The following is a 23,803-nucleotide window of genomic DNA, read 5'->3' as shown; positions in this document are numbered from 1 at the left end:
CTCACCTCTGTCTGCATGGGTTCAAGTCTAGGATTCAGCCAATGTGGGTATGTGAGAAAGCTTGCCAGTAGTTTCTTGTGGATCGGTGGTTCTTCCCAGGGTTTTCCCGGGTTCTTCCTCCACCATTAATACTGGCCGCCATGCATAGCCTATCGTGTGCTAAAAAATGGCGTTAAACCCCACAACAACAACAACAACAACAACAACAACAACAACAAAAAAGTCTCACTCTGGTAGACCTTGAAGTAAATGTATATTGCATTGGTTGGAATTGAGTTCTCCAACAGTCTGCCATTGCCAGGTGACTGGTCAGCAGACACTGGAGTATCAGTTTATGTATCAGGTGACAGTGAAGATCTGTAACTGAGCACTGAATCACTCTGACACATGGCACCAGGTCACTGGACATGGATTCACTGCGCACTTGGCACCAGGAAAAGTGTTAATGAGGAAATATGTTAAGTGACAGTCATAGAAGGTCAGTCTCAAGCATAGGGTATTTGGTACTAGGTTTCACTGAGTTTCCATTACCAGACAGTGATTGAATTATGTTGGGCATTGGACATTGGTATTCAGAACACATACTGAGTTTTGACCACTGGTCTAAGGAAAGGGATCAGCTCAGTAACAATCCTTTCTATCAATATTTCCAATCAGCCCCTATGGTGAATTGACTTAATGCTTTTTGCACAGGACTGAAGGAAAGGATATGGTAAATACCCCTTCCTTTTGAGTTTTCTAATGCAACTTCTATGGAGCTTGGGGGACTCCCACAACCAGCTGGTAGGTCAGCCATTTCACCTTCTCTGACCATGCTACAAGAAATGATTTTGCCTTATGCTTTTGCGATCAACAGATAATGCATGCCTACATCTTCTTTGATTTAGTCCAGCTTCATTATTGCTATTTGATACCTCCTATTAGTGGGCAAGACATCAGAAGAGGTGGTTTGTCCTCTCATCTATGCTTTGACCCCTGTTTTCAACCTCCAGCTACCTTCACTTGCCCATATGGCTCCTAAGTCTCTCACTTTTGACTCAGGTGCTTCCTAGATGGGGATTTTGGCATGGACCTGTCTCCATGATAAGTCTCAAGACAATGATATGTGCACTGAATGTCTGTGGTACTCTTGAGCTCCCTCACATGCTCTATGCCTTGGAGACATTGAAGACTTTGATGTTATCACAGCACCAGGCATGGCTGAACAGGTGAAGAAATGATTCCATCCTGAAAGGTCCAATGTTCCACAAATATTTGCTCTATTAGATTGCACAAAGATAAGACATTATTGTCTGCTCCTCTCTGCCTCTCCTTCCTGGAAACCCGTAATGTGTGGAAGGCATCTTATGTGGCCCCCTCCAGTTCTTGCTTAAAATGAATTAGAGATCTCTCTGTCCACTGAGATTACCTAAAGATTCAAGTTTCATCATCAGATTTCCAATTCACACTCCAGAATTTCACTCCTTCCTTTTCACTGACACCTTGGTAGTCCTTAGAGTCCCAAGGTTTGGGGAAGAACCATTTTTTCAAATAGATAATCTTGAAAAGCATGCAGTTTTTCTAACACTTCAAGGGTACATATATAGCATAAGACATCACTGTGTCATGGTTGCTACTAACAAAACATCAGTTGTAGCATCTCTCTCCACCTGAAAGTTTGGAATCTCCTCTATTGCACAGCTTCAGTGGAGATCACTCCCAGACACGGCCACATTCCATGCAAGAGGAATCTTTTAGTAGACACCAGTCAGTAGCAGATGCACTAAATCATCTATGGGGAAGGTCCTATGAAACAGAACAACACACTCTCTCTTTATATCTCTCTAGTGTCAGACTAGATTGCACACCTTCAGGTGGAATTGATTGGATGTATGCCTTCTAACCCTTCAGAATAATCCCTTGTGTTCTTGACAGAGTCATGACTTATCAGTCAGGGTTCACCCTTATAGGTCCCCAGTATGGTTTAACACATTAACCCCTTGAGGTTTTTGTCATTTTTGCCTGAAAATAAGTAGGAAACACATTTTGAAAGCTATTTCTGAATAGATCCAAAAACAACAAATCCCCAGTGATCTTTCAATAACATACTGCCTAGTTGTGTTAGAAACATCATTTTTCATTGGCTATTTGACTTGCACATGAGCAGAAGGGTAAAAGTTGGAGTTCTTTTTTTATTCATTTATATTTTTTTTGTTGCTAAACGGAGCCATTATTTTTGTATCGAGATCACTCTTTATTCCAAATGCCCATCTTATCCTACTTTTTGCAAAGGTTCATCTGTGTGTTTGCAGTTCATACCAGTTTGCCTTAGATCTGAGACCAAAAAGTCTAAAATCCTGACCAAAAAATTGTATTCCGACCACAGGCAAATTTTCAGTAGAAACAAGTCGGGTCAAAAAAATGAGTTTTTTTATCTGTATTTTGTAGTGCAACTAGATGTTCTAGATTATTTGTTATCATTGTAGAGCTACATCTGTCTATCTTTCTATAATACCGCCCACTTTAGTATATCATGCATTGCCATGACGCTACAGAGCTTGGCAGTAGGCTACTATCTCCTGCCCCGTTAAGTCATCGCTAGGGGTTAATGTGTTAATGAATCAAGGAATTACTGCTGAGGAAGGATATATTGTCACAGCATAGTGTCCATTGTTTATCCCACTCTACAAAATCTCAACCTTCACATATGGCTGATATGAAACAATTATCCAGCAAGACCAGTTTTTGAATAAATTTTGCATTCATAAGTCTAGAAGACAGTCACCTGACAACTTTTTATGTACCGCTCTGGTGGCCTAGTGGTTAGAGCATCTGTCTCAGATGCGGGAGGTCTTGGGTTCGATCCCTGGCCTAGTAATACCAAAAACTTATAAAAATGGTACTAACAGTTGCCTTGCTTGGCATTCAGCATTAAGGGGTTAGTGTTAGAACTGGTTGGCCTGGTGTCAGGATAATGTGAATGGGTGTGACATCATGCTACATGTCTGCAGCATGATGCCCCAGTGCTAGACATCACTATAAACTGCCACACTGCAGACATTGTAGTGAAATGACTGAAAAATTGTTAACACTACATTAAAAATCCAAATCACACACACACCAACATTTATGAATACTGATCTAATAATTAGATTTTCTTTTTTTTCTCTTAAAAGAAAATGATTTCACAGTATCCATATTTAAGGACATAAAACCACCTAGCACTCCTACTTTATCTGTGGTCTCAAATTTAGTGTTGAACTCACAGCTTTTAGAATTAATTGGGCATTTTGAGCTCCAGAGACCAGTCTCACTCATTATTGCTGATGTAGACCTTTGGATAAATTCTGATATTTCATTAATCACCATCTTGAGGTGAATTGTTGAAACTGTTAACAGAGTGTATCAATATCTCACTGATAGCGATTTCTGTGGCATGCAAATCAAAGCTCAAGATATCAGGGCTATTGCGGATTCTTTGGCCCTTTTGAATCATTCTTCTTTTTATGATATCTGGAACACTGCCTTCTGGTGATCAGACTCAACAAATTTTCATTTTACTTTCAACCTACAGTTCTCCAGAGTGTAGGTGTTTAAGCTTTGGGTGCAGTTATATCAACTGAAAATATTACCATGCCTTACTTGAGCTGGCATTAGAACATGCTACTGTGGACATGGTAAGTTTACTTGACAGCTTATCTTAGTCCCTCTGCCTCCCATCAGGCTGGCAAAGTCAGCAATGCAATAATAGCAGGTTATGTATTACTGCTATTAAAATGCAGTTTGAAGGAGTAGCAGTCAATTGTTGTGTATTGCATAGAGGCTATTATTTTTCTCCTCTGCTTAATATATTTGTCAGTTTCAGGCAAAGTCAAAGAAGGATGATATTCTGCTTGATAGAAGTTGATTAAGGTATTATATGGGTTTCTATTCTAGACCTGCAATTACTAAATAGCAGATAAGTATTACATCAAAAGAAATGGTCATGCTTGCCCTGAAAACTAAATTTTTGTCTTTTTCAGACATGGTTTTGAAAAGCCAACTCCAATCCAAGCCCAGGCCATACCTTCCATTATGTCTGGCCGGGACCTTATTGGCATTGCCAAGACAGGCAGTGGAAAGACACTGGCATTCCTGTTGCCCATGTTCAGGCATATTATGGATCAACCAGAACTCGAAGAGGAAGATGGACCAATAGGTAATGTTACCATTTATTACAGTTTTGAGCTCATCTGCTATATGACTAGATGAGGTTGTGAGATTGCCTTGCATCCTCGGTGTCATCCATCATGCATTGATCAACATTTGCTATTTTCAACTCAAAAACCACTGGACCAGTTTCATTCAAACTTAGAAGAGTTCATCCTGTCATGAAGGGCTCTCAAGTTTTACAACTGATACTGATCCAACATCAGATACAGTCACAGTTACTTAGATAGAAAGCATCATGACATAAATGTCTTCTAATACTGGAAGAGTGATGCTGATATACCATCTGACATCAATGAAGATTAAAAAAATATAGAACCTTGAAACAGTTGTTTTCTTAACATACACAATCAGTAGTATTGCAAGAATTTTCTTGAGAAAACATCTTGCTGACCCAGTTTCTTTTTCTAACTGCCTTTGTTAGCCACATGTGTGATGTTAGGCTGTAAGACCATATGAGCTTACGGTATGGCCCTATATTGATTACGTGTCATGAATCATGCATACATCAAAAATTGCTATTTTCATCAATCTGAATTTAATAAGGCCACAGTGGCATCTCAAAACCTTTTGTTTCGCTACTCTTCCTGAATGGAACATATATCAACATGGGTTTTCACCAGAAGTCTTCATATGATGACTGGTTGGTCAGAAATGGAGATCATGCCAGTCTAACCTCCATTATGGCTTCCTGTTTCGCCCTCTTCAAATCTTTGTATTTGCTACTCCAACTAGATGGATGGTAATATTGACATGGGGTTTCCACCAAAAGACTTCCTATGAAGTCTAGTTGGTCCTGAATGAAAATCTGACATCCCAGTGTGGCTGCTTCTGACATCCAATATGTCTACTTCTGCTAAATAGAAAGTCATATCACCATGTCAGGTTTGTCTTAACAGATAATGATGTCAATTTGACATCCATTATGGTCACTACAGCAGCCATCATTAAAATCTTGTTATTGCAGCTCTTTCTAATGTAAAGTCATAACAGCATGTTTTTTTCACCAGATGACACACATGGTATTTAATTGGTCCTGATTCAATATTGTCCTGATCTAACCTTATATATGGTTGCTAAAGCAGCCTTCTTGGAAATCTTATTGATGCTACTCCCTCTAAATGGAAAGTCATCTTGACATGGAGTTTTCTCTAGAAAAATCCTTATGGTATATAAAATGAAAATGCTGCCAATCTGACATCCAATATGGTCATTGTGGCAGCCAGCTCAAAAATCTTGTCATTGTTACTCCTCCTTAGTCAAAAGTCATATTGAGATAGGATTTTGACCAGAAGACTAATTATGATAATCTAGTCGGTCCCAAATGGAAATAAGCCTCACAGACATCCAATACAGCTGCTACAATGAACATATTGAATATTTTTTCATTAATTCTCCTGAATGAATGATCATATTGTCAACAGGTTTTTAGCAAAATTCTTCAAATGGTGCTTATCTTACATCAAAATTGGCTGTAACAGATGATGTTGATGTTCAATATTTTTGATATTTAAATCACCTTGGCTGTTTTTGTGTATTTTAAAGTGGTTGGACCAGGCTAAAGTATAATCAATAAGGATAACTAAATGTTTGGCACATTTAAAAGTTCAGCACAAATCTCTCATTGTGCCGAGCAGATAACCATTTATTTCATTTTCTGTAAATTTAAACTAATTATTTATTGTCATGTGTCCGTTTCATTGCATATTGTAAATCTTCACTCATCAAAGTAAAAGTTAAGTTAATATCATTTTTTTAATTATTTTAAATTTGAGACAGTATCTATCCAACTCACAGCTTGCAATCTACTACTGATACAGGATGATAGCCATTGTAATGAAGATCTTGCAGTATTATATGCTGATAATTTATGTAGTGGAACAGTAATTTATACAGTGCAACTATTATTAACAGTCTGAAAAAGTTTTACGTAGGTTTAGGAATAAAACTCCAGTTAACTTCCAGTGAGTACATTTTCACATGAATGATTAGGATAGAAGCCTGATTGACAGGGGATAATGAAATGTTTTGATAAAGTCATAAAATGATTGAAACCTGTCATTCTCTAATTTGGCACACAAATAGGTGAAACGTACAGGTCTGTAATTGTTGACACTCAATTTGTCTCCAGACTTAAGAAGGGAATTTATACATATGGTACCTTTACCTTTTAGTCTACATACATTTTACAGAATTTTGGGGATTATGTTTTATACTTCATCTCATTGTAGTTCACATTTACATGGTTCTTCTGGGGTTTTCCCAGGTTCTTCCTCCGCCAGTTATACTGCCAGCCATGTGTAGCCTATCATATGCTGAACAATGGTGTTAAACCCCACAACAACAACATTTTTTGAAAATGTACCTTTAGTTGGAACCATTTAGCCAAAGTTGTGCTAAGATGCCATAAATTGTTACTACAAAATAACATCTAAATTTGTTCATGTTACTATCTCTGCATTCATTTTCTATTCAAAGTATTACTGCCACATGTATCTTTGCATAGGACAGATGAAGAAAGAAAGAATGAAATCAATACTCTGAATGAATGTATCAAATATTTTACTCCTACAACATTTTGGGTGGAATATGTATTGTTTGAACTTTAAAACTCATCTGCTACCAGAATTTCTTAATATGAAATTATTAATAATTCTATGGTTCCTGTTTCATTAAGAGAGTGATTCCATGAGTGGACATCCCTGTGCACTTTGTGAATTCATTCCCTTATCATTTGCCTTGCCTTAACAATGCAAATGCAAACTGCAAGCTTTGCATCTTCCTCAGTGGGCAGCATATAAAACACGACATAACACCAACATACCTTGGAGGGACTCTGGACAGATCACTGACATTCTACCACTACCTGAAGAAAACTGAGCACTCGAAACAACCTACTCCACAAACTAGCTTGCTCAACCTGGGGTGCTAGTTCTCAGACACTCAAGACATCAGCACTGGCCTGCTGTTATTCAACAGCTTCAACAGCAGAGTGTTGCACTCATATCTGGGCTCGATCGTCCCATACCAAGCAAGTTGACATCGACACAACAATGTGCACAATTTCTGGAACATTACATTCTACTCCTTTACAATGGCTGCTGGTACTCAGCAACATTTCTCCTCCACATCTCTGTCACCAGGAAGCAACCACAAAACTGCTGGCTAAGGTTTGAGCCAGTGAGAAACTTTCACTGTGCATGAATATCACCTCACATCCAACAGTTCGCTTGGCTTCGAGACATCCGTCGGGTTAGATCCATTGCCAGAGAGCTAATTTGGCACTGAGCGATGATTGGTCTTCAGCAGCTGTTGTAAACCACTCCCTCCTAGCTGAGCCATCTATCTGCCATCCTGGCTTCAACCTTCCACAACATCTGTGAACCATACTGAACCATTTCCAGACAGGACAGGGTCATTGTGCAGTCAATCTTGTCCGATGCAGCCAAGCCACTGACTCTTCCTGTGGCTGTTGTGCTCTACAAACCATGTCACACATTGTGAACAGCTATCCACTGACAAAGTTCCCCAGTGGACTGCAGGCTGTGCATGTTGCTGATGATGATGTTTTTAAATGTCTGGGCATACACAGGACAAATTTAATCTATTCTCTTCTTAGAACTGCATTTGTTTGGAGATGAATTTTCTCACCAGTCAGAGAACAGTCCATGTTCTTCCTGACAGAATCTTACAAATACTTGCTCTCATAGTGAGACTTGATGAGAAGACATCTGTTCATCTGAGCCTCTCAATCTTGGGACTCTGAATGCAGTAGCAGACACCTTCAGTCTGAGGTGGGACCAGCTGTGCACTTTCACCTTGCACCTTTTAAAATAATCCCTTAGATTCTTTGTAGAGTCAATAACTTCCAAGGCATGACTCCTCCTGATGGTTCAGGTTCCCAGAGATTACCACAGAGGAGGGATCTGCAGCACAGATGGCACTTCATGCACAGTACTCCCCAGATTCCCCATGTTTATTCCTGGGTCATATCAAACATTCTGTCAAGCAGGACCAGTTTTGAAACAAGGTTGCCAAATGCCTTGTTAGGCTAGAAGGCAATCAACTTAATTTTTTTAAGATGCCAACTGAGAGTTTCTGTACTTGGTACAGATGGAAATGACATTTATTTTAATTTTATTTCAGTTGAAAAAAAACCCTGCTCAGTATCCACCATAAAGGGCTATAGAGCAGTCCTCTCTAATGCTCTAATGTTCTCCATAGGCTATTCTACAGAGTCCAACTCACTCATCTCCTTTGAGATCCAGAGACCAGTCTCTTACTTGTTAATGCCAAGGTGGAAACCTCTTGTACGTGCTTTTGATTGTTATCCAAGTCTACTTATGAACCTTTTAGCTTCCTTTGAGAACCTTACCCTTAAAACAATCTTCCTTCTCTCCCTAGCACTGGTGAGAATGAACAAAATTCATTCTTTACCAGTGTGTCTCTTCTTTGCCAACCTGGGTTTCAGACCTAGAATCAGTAGCTCCAGTTCATATTTTATGCTGAGGGGTGATTGGCTTCTCTGCCCAATTACAGTTCTGTCAGTTTAAATCAAAAGAGAAAAGGGATGGTTGTAATAGTCTTCTTCTTCCTTGTGTGCTTCATATCTTTTGGTAGGCACCATCTTGAGGTGGGACATTTGGATTATTGAAAGAGCTTATGAATCCCAGATATAGTCATGAAAATCAAAGCCAACACTTTCTCATTGTTTTACCTTGTGTCACTGTCTTGCCAGAGTGAGGGTATTTGTTTTTTGACCAGTTGTATCAGCTCAGCAAGTTGTGAGGCCATTCTCCAGTCTGCGGTTTAACAATGGAACGTATTTGTTGGACATGAATCATGTGGTCAGGGAAATGTCATTGAATTTTGATTCCATTGACTAGCAGGAACTCAGCAGTAAAAGGTAATTTAGACAATGTATTTTGTATAATTAACCAGTTGCCTTGACAAAATCTCTGTCTTCTGATGGGTCTGGATAATCCACATTGTGCTGAACTTAGTTGAATATACCTTTGATGCCATACTTGGTTGGTCAACATTCACAAAGTAGGTATAGTGTTGTTAATGTTGTCTTGGTCAGCATTTCCATAATGTGTGTTGTCACTGTTTTCTTGGTTGGTCAACATTCACAGAAAGGGTGTTGTCAATGTTTCTTTGGTTGATCAGCATACACAGAATGGGTATAGCATTATCAGTATATTTTTTCAATGGTCAACATTCACAGAATGTGTACATTATTGCCATTTTTTCTTTCATTGGTCAATGTTCATGGAAAGAGCACAGGGATGTCAATGTTTTCTTTTCTTACAGCTGTTATTATGACTCCAACACGTGAGTTGGCCATGCAGATCACAAGTGAGTGCAAGAAGTTCACAAAGCCATTGGGTCTGCAAGCGGTCTGTGTCTATGGAGGAACTGGGATATCGGAACAGATAGCCGAGTTAAAAAGAGGCTGTGAAATCATTGTCTGCACACCGGGTAGAATGATAGATATGTTGGCTGCAAATAATGGTATGACAAACATGTTTATTTATCTGTAAGCTCTTTATATGATACCTGCTATTTTATGGTGTATTACAAAAAAAACATGACTTTTCACTCTCACTCTCACCCCACCCCCAGCATAATTGTTTTTTTAACAAGAAAATAATTTTCAATGAATCTTATTTTAAACCCACCCACCCTTTGTGGACACTACTGTATATGCCCATAAGGTGTGACCTTTATAGAGTTAGAAGTCATAATTCATATAGCCTCATGCTTAATGCTTTTGGATAACAATCATGTCTGGGCGGTTGATATATTTAATAGTCAAAAAAGTGATTACAAGGTAATGGTAGTCAGAGTTATAAACTATTCTAGAAATCAGTGAAAACATTTTTTTGTGCCCATCATATATTGCAATTAGGTTGAAAGTGTAATTAACTGTATATTATAATTATCAAAATTAGTGTGTTTTACTTTCTTGTGTAAGTACCTTCAGTTCTCTTCAGCTGAAATCAATGAAACTTGGTACATGTATTATATTCTTGTTACTATAAGAAAAAGCCTTATCAGTTTGAGAGTCAGTTTCTTTAAGTCAAAGGTCAGTGTTACTTAAAATAGATTTTACCACTGTATTTCATTTCTGTTGAATAACTGTACTTTTACCAATTTTAAGGAAACTGGGAATGATGTTTCCACTTGCTTGTAAAAGAACAATGTGGTTACTCAGTGTATACTTCATAAAATATAGTAGAACACCCAACAAATTACCTTATATATTCACATGCAAGTTAAATCCTGCTGCAAACTGCACAGACCAAGATGTGCTGTTTCATAATATGCCAACAGACTTGGGCCTGTGAAGTTTCTTAGGAGTAATCATTATGCAACAGTAGATCTGGATCCATTTTGTTTGCAGTTGGACCCAGCTTATTAGTGAGTTTATACTGTATTTATGGGATATCATTCGCCATTTGTAAACCTCCTTTTATTAGGTTTGGTCTCATTCACTGCCTAATGAGTCTTATTTAGAACCTTTGCAGTGTACTAGATTTTTCTTATGATAAGTTTGGGCGAATTTATGTATTCTAGAAACAACTTGCACAGTGATTAGCCCATAGTACATCACATTTAAAATATGTCCGCATGGACTTCTTATGTGAGAAATACCAATGTATGCTCAATTGCTTAATTGCTGGATGAAAAATTGCCCTTTTTTCTAGTCTGAGCAATGAATATACGTTTGTTTTGAACATTAGTGTTACTGGAACAGTGGAAATAAAATTTAATGCATGGGTTAATTGTATAACAAAAATAATGTCCATCAGGACTATTTCTTATCCTTGATGTCTTCACAGTAATCAGGGTGATGAAGGTGTGATGAAGATTTATGTGACTACTTGGGGTGTTTTTGTCACAAAAATCATGGTTTTATTTGTAACAGTAAAAACCATACGCAAACCAAAAACTTTTTGGGACTTGTTTTGTTTCAGATCTTTACATCTAACAAGCTAAAGTAGAAAACTTTTTAAAATAATATAAGATGACAATATTTCATTGGTTACTACTTTTTTCACCTATTACCCAATTATTGCAGTGGACAGTGCCACTGTCTCACAAAATTCGGAAATTGCAAATCAAGCACCATTACCTGTATATTTTTCAGGCCGAGTTACTAACCTACGTCGCTGTACATATATTGTTCTGGATGAAGCTGACAGGATGTTTGATATGGGGTTTGAACCACAGGTAGGTTAGAAAACATGAAGGTATTAGTGAAGCTAGCAGTAAGTATAATTACACCTGTCATATTGCCTAAGTTGATTTTTTTTTTATCTCTACTGACTTAAAGGTCTGTTAGACTCCAAATTTTGATATCATCTGTCTTATGTCTGCTTGTTTTCTATTTCAGTCTGTCATCCTTCCATTGCACATGATTGTGAAAACAACAAGTAAAAAAATATTATCAGAATTTCACTTGTTTTTAAAAAAATCCTAGCAGAATTAACTTTTTTCAGTTTTAAATGTATGCTCTTCTTGATCAGATTTTGGGACATGTTCTACATGGATATGTACTCAAAAAACTCTTACTTGTCGTAGTTGAAATGTTAAGTATGTTTAAAAATGAAAAATCCATACTTTCACTGTACTTGTTAATTATTCCTCTGAAGAGTAATCAGTTTCTGATTTAAACTTTATAAGTCTGCTTTTCTTTAGATTTTGGCAAATTCACCTTTGTCAGGAACATTTGTACTCTTCTAACTAAATTTTTTAACATATTCTACCTTCATTACAATTTTTTAACTTTCTGATATTGCTGAAAGCTAGATAAAATCAAACTTTTAAGTTTGTCATAATAATCAGTCAATTTTTTGTCAAGCTTTGCATATGAATATATGTTGAATAATTTTATTACAGTAGCTTACTTTTCATGCTTAAGTAGTTACAGTAAGTGTTTGCATTTTAGTCATTTCTATAGATATTGTTTTATGTAAAATCATGAAATTTGATGGGAATATTGATATTAGGGATAATAGTCACCTGTTATGGTCACTTCAGGCATTCAGAGGAATTCTTGTACTTAAATGTAGTTAGATCGGACTATTTTTCCTTATGTATATTTTTCAAGTTCTTTATTTCACATTCCATTGGACAGAAGGTAGTAATAGATTCTTTTGTCTCCTGATGTAAATTAGAAATGACTGATAACACTTATTATGTATAGGCATAAAAGGGATATCAATTCTCCAGGTGATGAAAGTAGTTGACAACATTCGGCCTGATCGCCAGACAGTCATGTTCTCAGCCACCTTTCCTCGTCAGATGGAAGCTCTGGCACGGAAGATATTGACAAAACCGATAGAAGTCCAGGTCGGAGGTCGAAGTGTTGTTTGCAAAGATGTTGTGCAGGAAGTGGTGAGTTTAAATATAGAATATCAAATTTGTTCCCAGAGATGAAAATTGCATGGTATCACAGTCAACTGTTGAACATCTAGGCAGGTGGGTGGGCATCTGTTTTAGTTTCTGGATGATAACTTAACTTCCAAAGAGCATATTTAAGTGCACATTTTCCTTTAAGTCAAGGAACAAATGATTATTGATTTTATGTTGTGCAGTTCCAAGATCAAGCTCAGTGCTGCTACAAATAGTTTGGTTTGGTTTGGTGTTTAACAGCATATTACCACAAGTAAGTTTTGTTAAGGCACTGAGAGTAAAGTGTCTTGCCTGAGCTGATCCATTGGTGAGATTCAAACCTATTGGTCGCAAGTCGGGCACACTAATGACTGTCCCACTGAAGCTCATTGCTGATAGATGTTGCTGATGCATTTCTTTCCTGAATGATAGCATAACTTACACTGTAGAGATTTCAGAGACATTTGGTATGTGTGTTCCCATTAGCCTAAGGATGAATCCTGTTTGAAATTTGGTTTAGTTGCTTCAAGGGCTGGATCATTGTTATTAAATTTTGACCATCTATTTATTTTTATTTAAAGATCACCTATGTTTAAGTGAACAGGTTGCAAAACTGCATGGTACATTCATTCCTAGATGGCTTCAGCAGTATGTCCTTGGGAAAGGCACTTAGATTATATTTCCTTGGCATGACAAAGCCAATAATGTGTCAAACTTGCCATTAATCAAAGAAATAATGTTCTGATAATAATAATCTGAAGGCATGGTTTCTTCTTCATGTATGTTACCCAATCAAAATAGCTTTGGATTATGACCACAGCCCACAAATCCATGCCATCTAGATTGTAAATGTGAACAATAAAAGCTAAAATTTGTCTATCCACATAGGTGGCAATCAAAGTAATCTTCCATCAGTTACTGCTTCTGCTTATGCAAGATAGCATGCTTTTTTGAAGACATCTTTCATAATGACATAAAGAACTTTTGTACTCACCTATACAGGAAGTTAGAGGAGTTTCTCCTTTTAATATATTACTCAATCACATTAACATCTTTTCCGTTACTTAATTTTAGAGCATCGACTTGTAAAGCCATAGTTCAGAGAAATCTGTTTCACTGTGGCATCAGAATCATCTCATAGCCGAGTTGCATATTCCTTCCACAGCTCTCATTCTTTCTGCCCAAGGTCAGAGTTTTTCAGTGTTAGTGTTTATCTTTTTGGTAATGTGTGCATGTGTTTATTGCAGATTCTTATTGATGAAGACAAGAAGTTTCTGAAGCTACTCGAGTTGCTTGGACTGTATCAGGAGCAGGGGTCAGTCCTCATCTTTGTTGACAAGCAGGAACATGCTGATGACCTCATGAAGGACCTGATGAAACATTCCTACCCCTGCATGTCCCTCCATGGAGGCATTGACCAGTATGATCGTGACAGTACCATTCTTGACTTCAAAAATGGGAATATTAAGCTACTTGTACGTAATTGCCCACTTTATTGCAAGTGCATGTGCAACTAAGTTTTCAAAACCCATAATAAGTTATAAGAAAATTGCATGTCATTCAGATCTTAACCTAGGAAACTGACCTGTAACATTTCAAAGTCAAGGAAGGCTGATGATTGAGTTTTGTTTAGCTTATCTAATGTAGATTGTAGTTAGGGTCTGCAATAGGCAAAATCATCCTGGTGCATACGACTGCAAACTTGAATTGCTTTGCCTCAGTGTGACAGTTGCAAGTGCTAGGGTTTCTCTCACCCCATAATATATATTTTAGTTTTTGAGGATTATTGCCACCAGCCTTTTGGCAAAATGTTAGATATATCGTATTGGTTTCTTTCTGTCAGTTCATTCGTCTGTCCATACATTTATAGCTCTATTCATCAAAGACCAGAAGAGTTTATGGGATGGCCTGTTGTCCAGCATCTGTCATCTGTCATATGTCTGTCCATTAGTACAATTTTGTTATCACTGTTCACTACTTGAAGGATTGCCATGAAACTTTCCCCAATTCATCCCAAGGTTTAGCTGATTCTAAATGAAAATAATGACCTCTGTCTTTACTCTTGTTTGTTTCCATTTGAATCAATGTGGAATTTTCACTAAAATGTTTCTAATGATGTCTAGTTTGTCGTAAATAAGATGGTGCCTATCTTCATGTCCATTATGGCTACCACTGCAGCCATCCTGAACATCTTGATTTTGCTATATCTTCTGAATATAAAATTAAATCAACATGGTGTTTTCAAAAGATGACTTCTTATGAAGTCCACTTGTTCCTAAATAAAAATGACTTGGGCATCAGATTTTGATATGTTGTTTAAAGCTACTCCTCCTGAATGCTTGGTCATATGAACATTGGTTTTCATTAAAATACTTCTTATAAGTTTGTCCAAAATGAAAATGGTGCTGATCTTACATCCTATATGGCTACCACATGGACTGATTTGAAACTTATCACCGAGGAATATAAGCTGGCTTCAACATTCAACAGTTAAAAGGAAGAATGGTCTGGAAATTCTTTTTGAACTGTAGAGTGTCTCTTTGAGGGACTAGGTTTTTTTTCTTCTTGTTTACTCTGTGATCTGAATGACATCATTGATAAATTGGTAACACTTGATACTTACATATCATTGATAAAAATCATTGTGTGCCACTTAAAGAATCCAAACTTCAATTTCAGGGTCATAGGTCAACAACTTTTATTGATCCACCATAATGCATGTGTATCTTGTTGTGGTGTCCATTAGTCCATCTTTCTGTTCACTTTTTTGGATCAACACATTCACTAAAGTTCATCTACAACTTCTGTTAACAGATTTTTTTTAAACAGCTTGTACTTTAGATAAGGAAGAATCCTGTTTGATTTCATAGTCCAAAGGTCAAAGTTACTGTGACTGAAAGAAGAAAAATGGTTTCTGGACAGTAACATTAATTCTTCATCATGGACCTATCCCAAATTTTGTTGATGGCTTGCATTTGGGATCATGAGGTCAAAGATCATAGTTACTTTGATTGAAAGAAGAAAAATGGTTTCTGGACAATAACTTCAGTTCTACATCACGAATCCAGACTATATTCTTTTGATGTCTTGCTCTTGGAGCAAGGTAAGGTATTAGTCTATTTACTTTGAGGTCCAAAGGTAAAATTATCAAGGTCATTGACAAGTGAAATACTGTTTCTGCATAAAAAATCTCAGTTCTTGATGGTGTACTTCACCAATATTTGTGATTGCCTTACACTTTGGATAAGAAAAAAATCTACTGATTTTGGGGATGAAGCTACTATGTCTGAAAGAAGAATATGTTGGAGGGTTTGTACTTAAGGTGGGGATGTGTAATAATTTGTATGTGGTTGGGTTTCCACTACACAAATTTTGGTTAGTCATCACAAGATGCACATTTCTACAATGTTAATGAAATTACCTCACAATCTAATGTTAGATGGGCTAGATCCAGCATCCCCATATTTTGCCCAAACTTAATTTAAGGTATACAAGTGACCTTTTTATTTTGGTGTCAGACGGTCAAAAGCCAAGGTCATTGTGACTGGAAGAAAAATAGGTTTTGCACAATAACCTTTGTTCTAGAGTTTGTATGATCATTTTTTATGGATGTCTTGCACTTAGGATAGTAAAGATATCAGTAGATTGTGGGGTCTGACTGCCAGACATTATGTCCATGGAAAGTCGGATATGAAATGGTTTGTATGCTGCAAGTTTAGTTCAAGGTCACATAACTTGACCAGAGATCAAGATAACCAAGATTATCAAGAGTCAAAACTTGCCCTACTTTTGCCTTCAAAGAGGAATATTAAACATCTGGCAGATGTATTATCTGAAATTCCTATATATATTTACTCTTATATATATTTACTCTGTAGCTGTTTGAAATAGGGGGAGTAAACTGGTTGCATTTATGGGCATATCTTTAAGGTCAAGGGCACATATTAAAGTAATGATGATTTTTTTTCTTCTCCAGCTTTATGAATTTGAAGTTTTTTCACTCCTGGATAATGACTCCATATTTGAAGTTGTATATAAAATAAAGGTCAATAATAAACAAGGTCATGGACAAAAATAAATTCATGGAATCAGCTTGTTGATAAGAAGAAATTGATTCCTTTACACTGGAATTAAGTATATTACATGAGTCTTACACTTATTTGAATTATTGTTATTGCTTCCAGGTCTCAAGGGATAGTTGAGGCATCAGTCTTTTGATGACAGTAGCAATATTCTTAAACATCTGTGTTAAAAGTTTGTGTTAAAATTTTTTAAGTCAGATACATTGGAGTTACGGCAGACAAGACACTCTGTTCTATGAAACCCTTGTCCTCTTTATACAGGTTGCCACATCAGTTGCAGCCAGAGGCCTTGATGTGAAGCACTTAATCCTTGTGGTGAACTATGACTGTCCAAACCATTATGAAGATTATGTACATAGATGTGGGTAAGTGTTGGAGTAGATACCAACCATTTGAGAGAATATATAGCTTGAACTCCATGTTACAGAATAAGTCAGTACAAGTGAACAAACAAGAGTGACACTTACAGACAGCTATTGTCAATATTTGGTGCTATAGACATTAGGCAATGTATAACCAACTGATTCATGGTTACCAACCAAATCTTAAGCATTGACCCTATAGAGTTTAATTTACCAATACAAATTAGAGATGGGTGGGGGCTAAGGAATGGCAGCAAGGCTAAACAATAATTGAAAATGGAGCAAACAAGGATCAGTCAGATTTTGATTGAGCCTGTCAGTAAAGCTTTCACTTCAACTTTTAATTAGACGTTCATTTCAAGCAGCTGACTTCTGCTGTTGGTTCTGCAAATAAGCCTCACTTTCCTAATGCAATCTTTATAGGTGAGCGATCAGTGTATATGACATGTTCCCTGTGGTTATGCAGGCATTCATTGAAGAACAGCTGGGTAGATCAAGGCTGGAAGAATGAATACTACTGATTGTTGAAACAAGCGTCAGCAGATTTAGTTTGAAAGTTTGGGGGAGAGCTATTCAAGCCAACTGGAGCTTTTTTCTATACAAAGTACAGAGACTCCGTTGTGACTTAAAAGACAGTTTGATTAGTTGTCTATGTTTGAGCTACCCAGGATCAAGCTAACCAACTCAGGTTAGTTTTTGGCTGATGCTTTTAGCCCCTTTGTCAGTCTAGTCCATCCTTCTGCAAAGCAAGGACCCCCTGCGGGTCAGAGGTTGTAGAATTAGTCTAACGTGTCCTCACTACGTGTTGCAAGAGGTGACTAAATAGAGGCAAACTTTTTACCGTGGGTTGCATCCCGTGTTGGAGGAGGAAAGGATCCTGGTAGTTGAACAGAGGCCTTCCAATGCAATACACTGCTTTGGCCTCTACCTCATCTAGACAGGTGGTGGGGATGGGCCTAGTCTTGACAAATCGGCTGGTCACGCCGAGCCCTAAGAAGTCTTTGTTAACTCACTCACACTCTTTCTCTTTGTATCGCTTTTGATACCACTGTTGCCCCTACATTTTATCCCTTTAACTTTCCCTTTCCCAAGTCTTAGAAGCCTTCCTAGAAGGCGGTGGCTTAATGGGTCAATCAGGAGGTAATTTTACTATTGAGTATAGCATCTGTGTATCCCTGGCACTTAAAAAGTGTCCTCTTGTTGGGCTTCATGGTGGGCGGGGAGCAGTATATGACTGAGATGACAAACCCTGTAATGTGGAGTCATTTTAATGATTCATGGTTATGCAATCTAAAGATGCCTTAAAACCGCTTTCTGCACTCTCTCCCTTTGTGATTGAAAAGACAATTGCAGGATCAATCAGAACACCAAAAAGTGTTAAAAAAAATTGAAATCGGGTTGCCTTCTTGTTGAGTGTGAGCAACGAGGTCAAACAGAAAATATAAAGAAAATGAAAACTTTCTTCGATATTCCATTGACCTCATTCGCTCAGACAACACTCAATACGTCCAAAGGTGTGATTCGCTGTCGTGACTTGGCTGGAGTCAGCGACACAGATATCATTGAAGGGATGAAAAATTAAGGTGTCACTGCAGTCCTTAGAACAATCTGCAGGACACCAACACCATTGTATTGACCTTCAACAAACCATCAGTACCCAGAGTGGTCAAACTTGACTTTTTGCAAGTGAAAGTAGAGATCTACATACCGAACCCCCTTCGATGTGTCAGAAATATGGCCATCACAAAGACCATTACTCAAAAAGCTGAAGCGGAGACCATTCTCATCAGGAATCTGAGTGTAAAGCAACTCCACATTATGTCATCTTTTGAAAGGAGCAGCACGCCACTTCCAAGGATTGTGATATTGGAAAACAGGAGAAGAAAATACAGAGGGTAAAGTACACATCTAACATTCCTTATCCAGAAGCCAGAAAACTTGTACTGGCCAAAACAGCCCATCCTGGCCCATCCTTCTCCACTGTAGTGAAGAACAATCCCAGAACAACAAAGGAGGCTGAAACACAGAGAGATCCACCCGATTCAACATCAAGCTCTAGCACACACACCATTACCAAGCACAGAAAAACACAGCATCTACTCAAACAACTTTCATTAACACCCCACCACCGAAATCACCAAGGAATAAAAACAAATCTCAAGGAAATAGGTAGCAAAAGGGGTCAGATGACACCATCAGACTTTATAACAGGTCTGGAGACATTGAGAGCATGGATGCAGAAGAAACTGATCCATGTGCTCAAGGTAGCTACAGACCTACCAACAAAAAAATTCACCTCTGTACTTCCTCCAGAGAAATAATTACACAGATTGCCTCTGCGAATGGTCTAACCTAGCTCCACAATCTTCAATTTAAACTTATAATGAAGAAAACCATCATACAATGGAACTGTCGAGGACTTAAAGCCAACTACATTGATAATCTCCTGCTTTTAAATGAACATGATCCTGCAGTACTATGCCTTCAGGAAACATTCTCGAAACATACGGATAACATCACACATAAAAACTAACCGCCCCGATTGCGGGAGGTCATGGGTTTGATCTCAGCCGAGTAATACCAAAGACTTACAAAAATGGTACTAACAGCTGCCTCGCTTGGCACTCAGCATTAAGAAGTTAGTGTTAGGACTGGTTGGCCTGGGGTCAGGATAATGTGACAGGGTAGGATATCATGCTACATGTCTGCAGCATGATGCCCCAGTGCTAGACATCACCATAAACTGTCACACTGCAGACATCGTAGCGATATGACTGACAAATTGTTAAAGCTATGTTAAAAATCCAAATCACACACACACAAACACTTAAAAACTACTCACTGTTTAACACCTTCTTTCATAATGTTGACAGGGCCTCAGGAGGAGTTTCTGTTGTGAACAATATAGCCCCTCATAGTGTCATCTCCTAAAACAAATTTGTAAGCCATTGCTGTAAGCATCACTTTTCATCGAGTGATTACCTTTTGTTCTATTTACTTACCACCTAACACCAACCTAGTCCCAAACGAATTAGACAGTTTTGTTCAACAACTTCCCATGCCCGTTGCTTTACTTGATTTTAATGCCCACAACATTTTATGGGGATCAAATCACATAAGTGACAGAGGCCACAAAGTAGAAGAGTTAATTTTTAGATGCGATTTGTGTCTATATAACACCAAATAACTGACATATTTACACGCAGGAACAGATACATACACATGTATCAACTTGACAAGTTGTTCTCCTTCACTGCTTCTGGATTATGAATGGAAGGTCACTGATGACCTTCACAGCAGTGATCACTTTCCAATCTCCCTTGAAAATACTAACTCTACTATTGATGATGCAATTCCACAATGGAATATAAAGAAGGCCGACTGGGCTAAGTTTGAAACACTCTGTAAAACTAGGCTGAATGAGGATACAGTTTGCAATGTTAATGACCCTATTCAACATTTTACTTCTATTTTAATCGAGATTGCAGAAGAATCCATTCCCAAGTCCTCACCGAACTGTAAAAGAATCCAAAAACGTTGGGTCACTAAGGAATTTAAGAAAGCCATTAGACAATGTTGAGAAGCATTGAAAAAATTTAACAATTGTCTGATGCCCAAAATTTAAGTAAATACCTTATTCTCCAGGCAAAAGCTCGCCGCACAATCAAAGAAAGTGAACGAGCATCTTGAAAGAAATATGTATCTTCTTTAAACTCTCGTTCCTGTATTAAGAAAGTTTTGGACAATATTCGCAAAATAAATGGAAAGAAAAAACGCATTTCTCTCTGACATCTGAAGCTGAGCGATAACAATTTTAGTTCAAAACGTGACATAGCAAATATTCTTGCTGACAGTTTCTCTAAAATAAATTCCTCATCATTAATTATTCAGAAACCTTCTGAAGATTAAAAAATCAAAAAGAAAAGTCATGTTTAAAATTCTCATCCAACAACTCAGAAAGTTGTAACCAACTGTTCTCACTACTGGAGCTTATGGAGACTTTAGACAAGGCCCATGATACATGTGCTGGGCCTGACAAAATACATTACCAGTTTTTGAAACACCTTCCAGAATCATCTTTAACATCTCTTTTGAAAATCTTAAATGATTTATGGATTACTGGTAAATTATCTAAGATTTGGAAAGAAGCAACAGTAATACCAGTTCCCAAACCAGGTAAAGATAGCGCAGAGTCTGCCGCTATTGACTCATTGCACTGACAAGCTGTGTGTGCAAAACAATGGAACGAATGATCAATTCTTGGCTTGTATGGTACTTGGAAACTTACAATTTAATATCTCCATTCTGAAGTGGCTTTCATTATGGCCATAGCATCAATGATCATTTAGTTAGACTAGAAACATTTATTCGTGACACATTTATCAAGAAGGAACATTTAGTAGCGGCTTTCTTTCATTTAGAAAAGGCCTATGACACGACATGGAAGTATGGGATACTAAATGACTTGCAAGATCTGGGTCTGAAAGGCTGCCTGTCCATTTTTCATATCAAACATTCTCTCAGACAGAGAATTCAAGGTACGAGTGGGCTCTTCCCTCTCGGATATGCAGGAGCAAGAGATGGGTGTGCCATGGGCAGTATTTTATCTGTGACGCTCTTCAACATCAAAATCAGTAGCATCACCAAGTGTTTAGCTCCTGGTGTGGATTGCTCCTTATACATTGATGATTTTCAAATATATTATTGATCAAAGCACATGCATACAATTGAGAGACAACTACAACAAAATATCAACAAGATTCAGAATTGGGCCACTACTAACGGTTTCAAATTCTCAAAATGAAAAATGGTATGTATGTATTTCTGTCAGTTACGGAAATCAAAAATGGTATGTATGCATTTCTGTCAGTTACGAAGACATCATGATGAACCTAAACTCATGCTGGATGGAACACCTATTCCAGTTGTTGAGGAAAGTTTTTAGGTATTATCTTTGACATAAAACTGACTTCTAATGCACACCTAAAGAACTTGAAAGCTAAATGCTTGAAATCTCTAGATCTGCTTTATGTAGTAGCACACACTGACTGGGGTGCTGATAGAAAAGTCATCTTCAGTTTGTATGGAACATTTATTTGCTCCAAACGGGACTATGGTTGCATTGTTTATGGTTCAGCTAGGGAGTCATATTTGAAGATGCTTGACCTAATTCATCATCAGGGAATAAGACTCGCTCTGGGAGCATTTAAGACATCCCCATGTGAAAGCCTTCTTGCTGAAGCGAACAAACCACCTTTATCACATCGTAGAGAAATGTTTTCTGCACAGTATGCTTTCTGTACAGTATGCTATCAAATTAAGATCAAACCCTCTGAACCCAGCTTGGCTGTTTTTCAACCCAAATACAAAACCTTATACGAAAATAAAATCGGTTGCCATAACTTCCTTTGGCATTATAATATCATCCTTCCTTGACAGTAGCAAAATTGATCTTTCTAAAATTCAGAAAACATTTGTCGCCGAAACAACTACCTGCCTACATAAATAACCAAAAGTACTTTCTACACTTCACGATGGAAAAAAGTCTGAGACAAACCCTTCCATCTTCCACAACTCTTATCATGAACTGCTCACTGTCACTGAATTTAAAAACTATACAAGAATTTATCCTGATGGATCAAAGGATGAGGAAAAGACTGCTGCTGCCTTCTTTAGTGAAAAATACACAACACAAGTTTGCTTACCAAATGGCACATCAATTTTTTCAGCCAAAATCAGAGCACTAGACCTTGCTCTGCAATATATCGAAAACAAACATATTTTAAACAGCATCATCTTCTCTGACTTACTATTGGTACTTAAGTCACTACACAATAGAAAACTGGAGAACCAATTACTAATCAATATTCTCATCAAAAATACTGAACTGAGTAACTCCCACAACATAGTATACTTTTGGTTACCTAGCTATATTGGTATTAAAGGTAATGAAAAAGCAGATCACGCTGCTAAAATGGCCCTATCCCAAGAACCATCTGATTTTAAAATACCATATACTGATTTTAAACCTAGTATCAAAGAGTCTTTATGTCAGAAGTGGCAGGCGTCGTGGAATGATGCAGTGAATACTAAACTTCATGCCATCAAGCCAACCATAGGAGAATGGACTCCTTCCTATGGAACCATCCATAGAGAGGAGGTAGTCATTGCAAGAATTAGAGTTGGTCATACGTATATAACCCGCTCACACATACTAAAAGGCAAAGACCCACCAGAGTGTGTTTCTTGCAATGAACCATTCACTGTTAAACACTTTATGACCTGCAACCTACAAGCAATCAGTATTACAATGTGCATGACATGAAGGAACTTTTTGATACAGTGGACATGACTAATAATATAGAATTCCTGAAAGAAGTAAACATTTATTAAAAACTGTAACTTTTATGCCATCACCATGAGCAGTTTTATGTAATGTATATACCGTCTCCCTTATTTTCAGTACCTTTTCATCTGTCTTCATTAACATATACTTTTTTACATCCCCTTTTGATGGGGAAGCTTTAACATATGGTCGATTTACCTTCTACTCTTTAGTTTTATATTGCTGGTCGATACAAAATCTTTTACCACTTTTAAATAATTCTTCATATGACCTTTTGTATGGCGCTAGACAGCCTAACATTGCTGGTGCAGTTTGATCATAGTTTTGACAGAACTTGTGACATCCATTGTTAACATGTATCAATGGCTATGATCTGATTTACTTGAGAAATCAATAGAATTATTATGACTCAAAAAAATTCTCTC

At 37.6% G+C, this 23,803-nt stretch overlaps 1 protein-coding gene across 1 annotated transcript in view; it reads left to right on the top strand.

Annotated features, from left to right (window-relative positions):
* Positions 1–23,803, top strand: part of LOC149803562 (putative ATP-dependent RNA helicase DDX46) — a 100,245-nt gene that overhangs the window by 39,192 nt on the left and 37,250 nt on the right. The window contains exons 10-15 of the mRNA XM_089953293.1: positions 4,002–4,177; positions 9,502–9,702; positions 11,342–11,424; positions 12,427–12,591; positions 13,836–14,063; positions 16,932–17,035. Of these exons, the coding sequence (XP_089809419.1) occupies positions 4,002–4,177; positions 9,502–9,702; positions 11,342–11,424; positions 12,427–12,591; positions 13,836–14,063; positions 16,932–17,035 (957 nt within the window). The remainder of the gene's footprint in view (positions 1–4,001; positions 4,178–9,501; positions 9,703–11,341; positions 11,425–12,426; positions 12,592–13,835; positions 14,064–16,931; positions 17,036–23,803) is intronic.

Source organism: Sinohyriopsis cumingii, chromosome 3 (assembly GCF_028554795.1).
Source record: "Sinohyriopsis cumingii isolate HCF-2022 chromosome 3, ASM2855479v2, whole genome shotgun sequence".
Taxonomy (NCBI): Eukaryota; Metazoa; Mollusca; class Bivalvia; order Unionida; family Unionidae; genus Sinohyriopsis; species Sinohyriopsis cumingii.
Note: the sequence above shows the minus strand (reverse complement) of the source record. Positions and strands in the feature narration are given on the sequence as shown.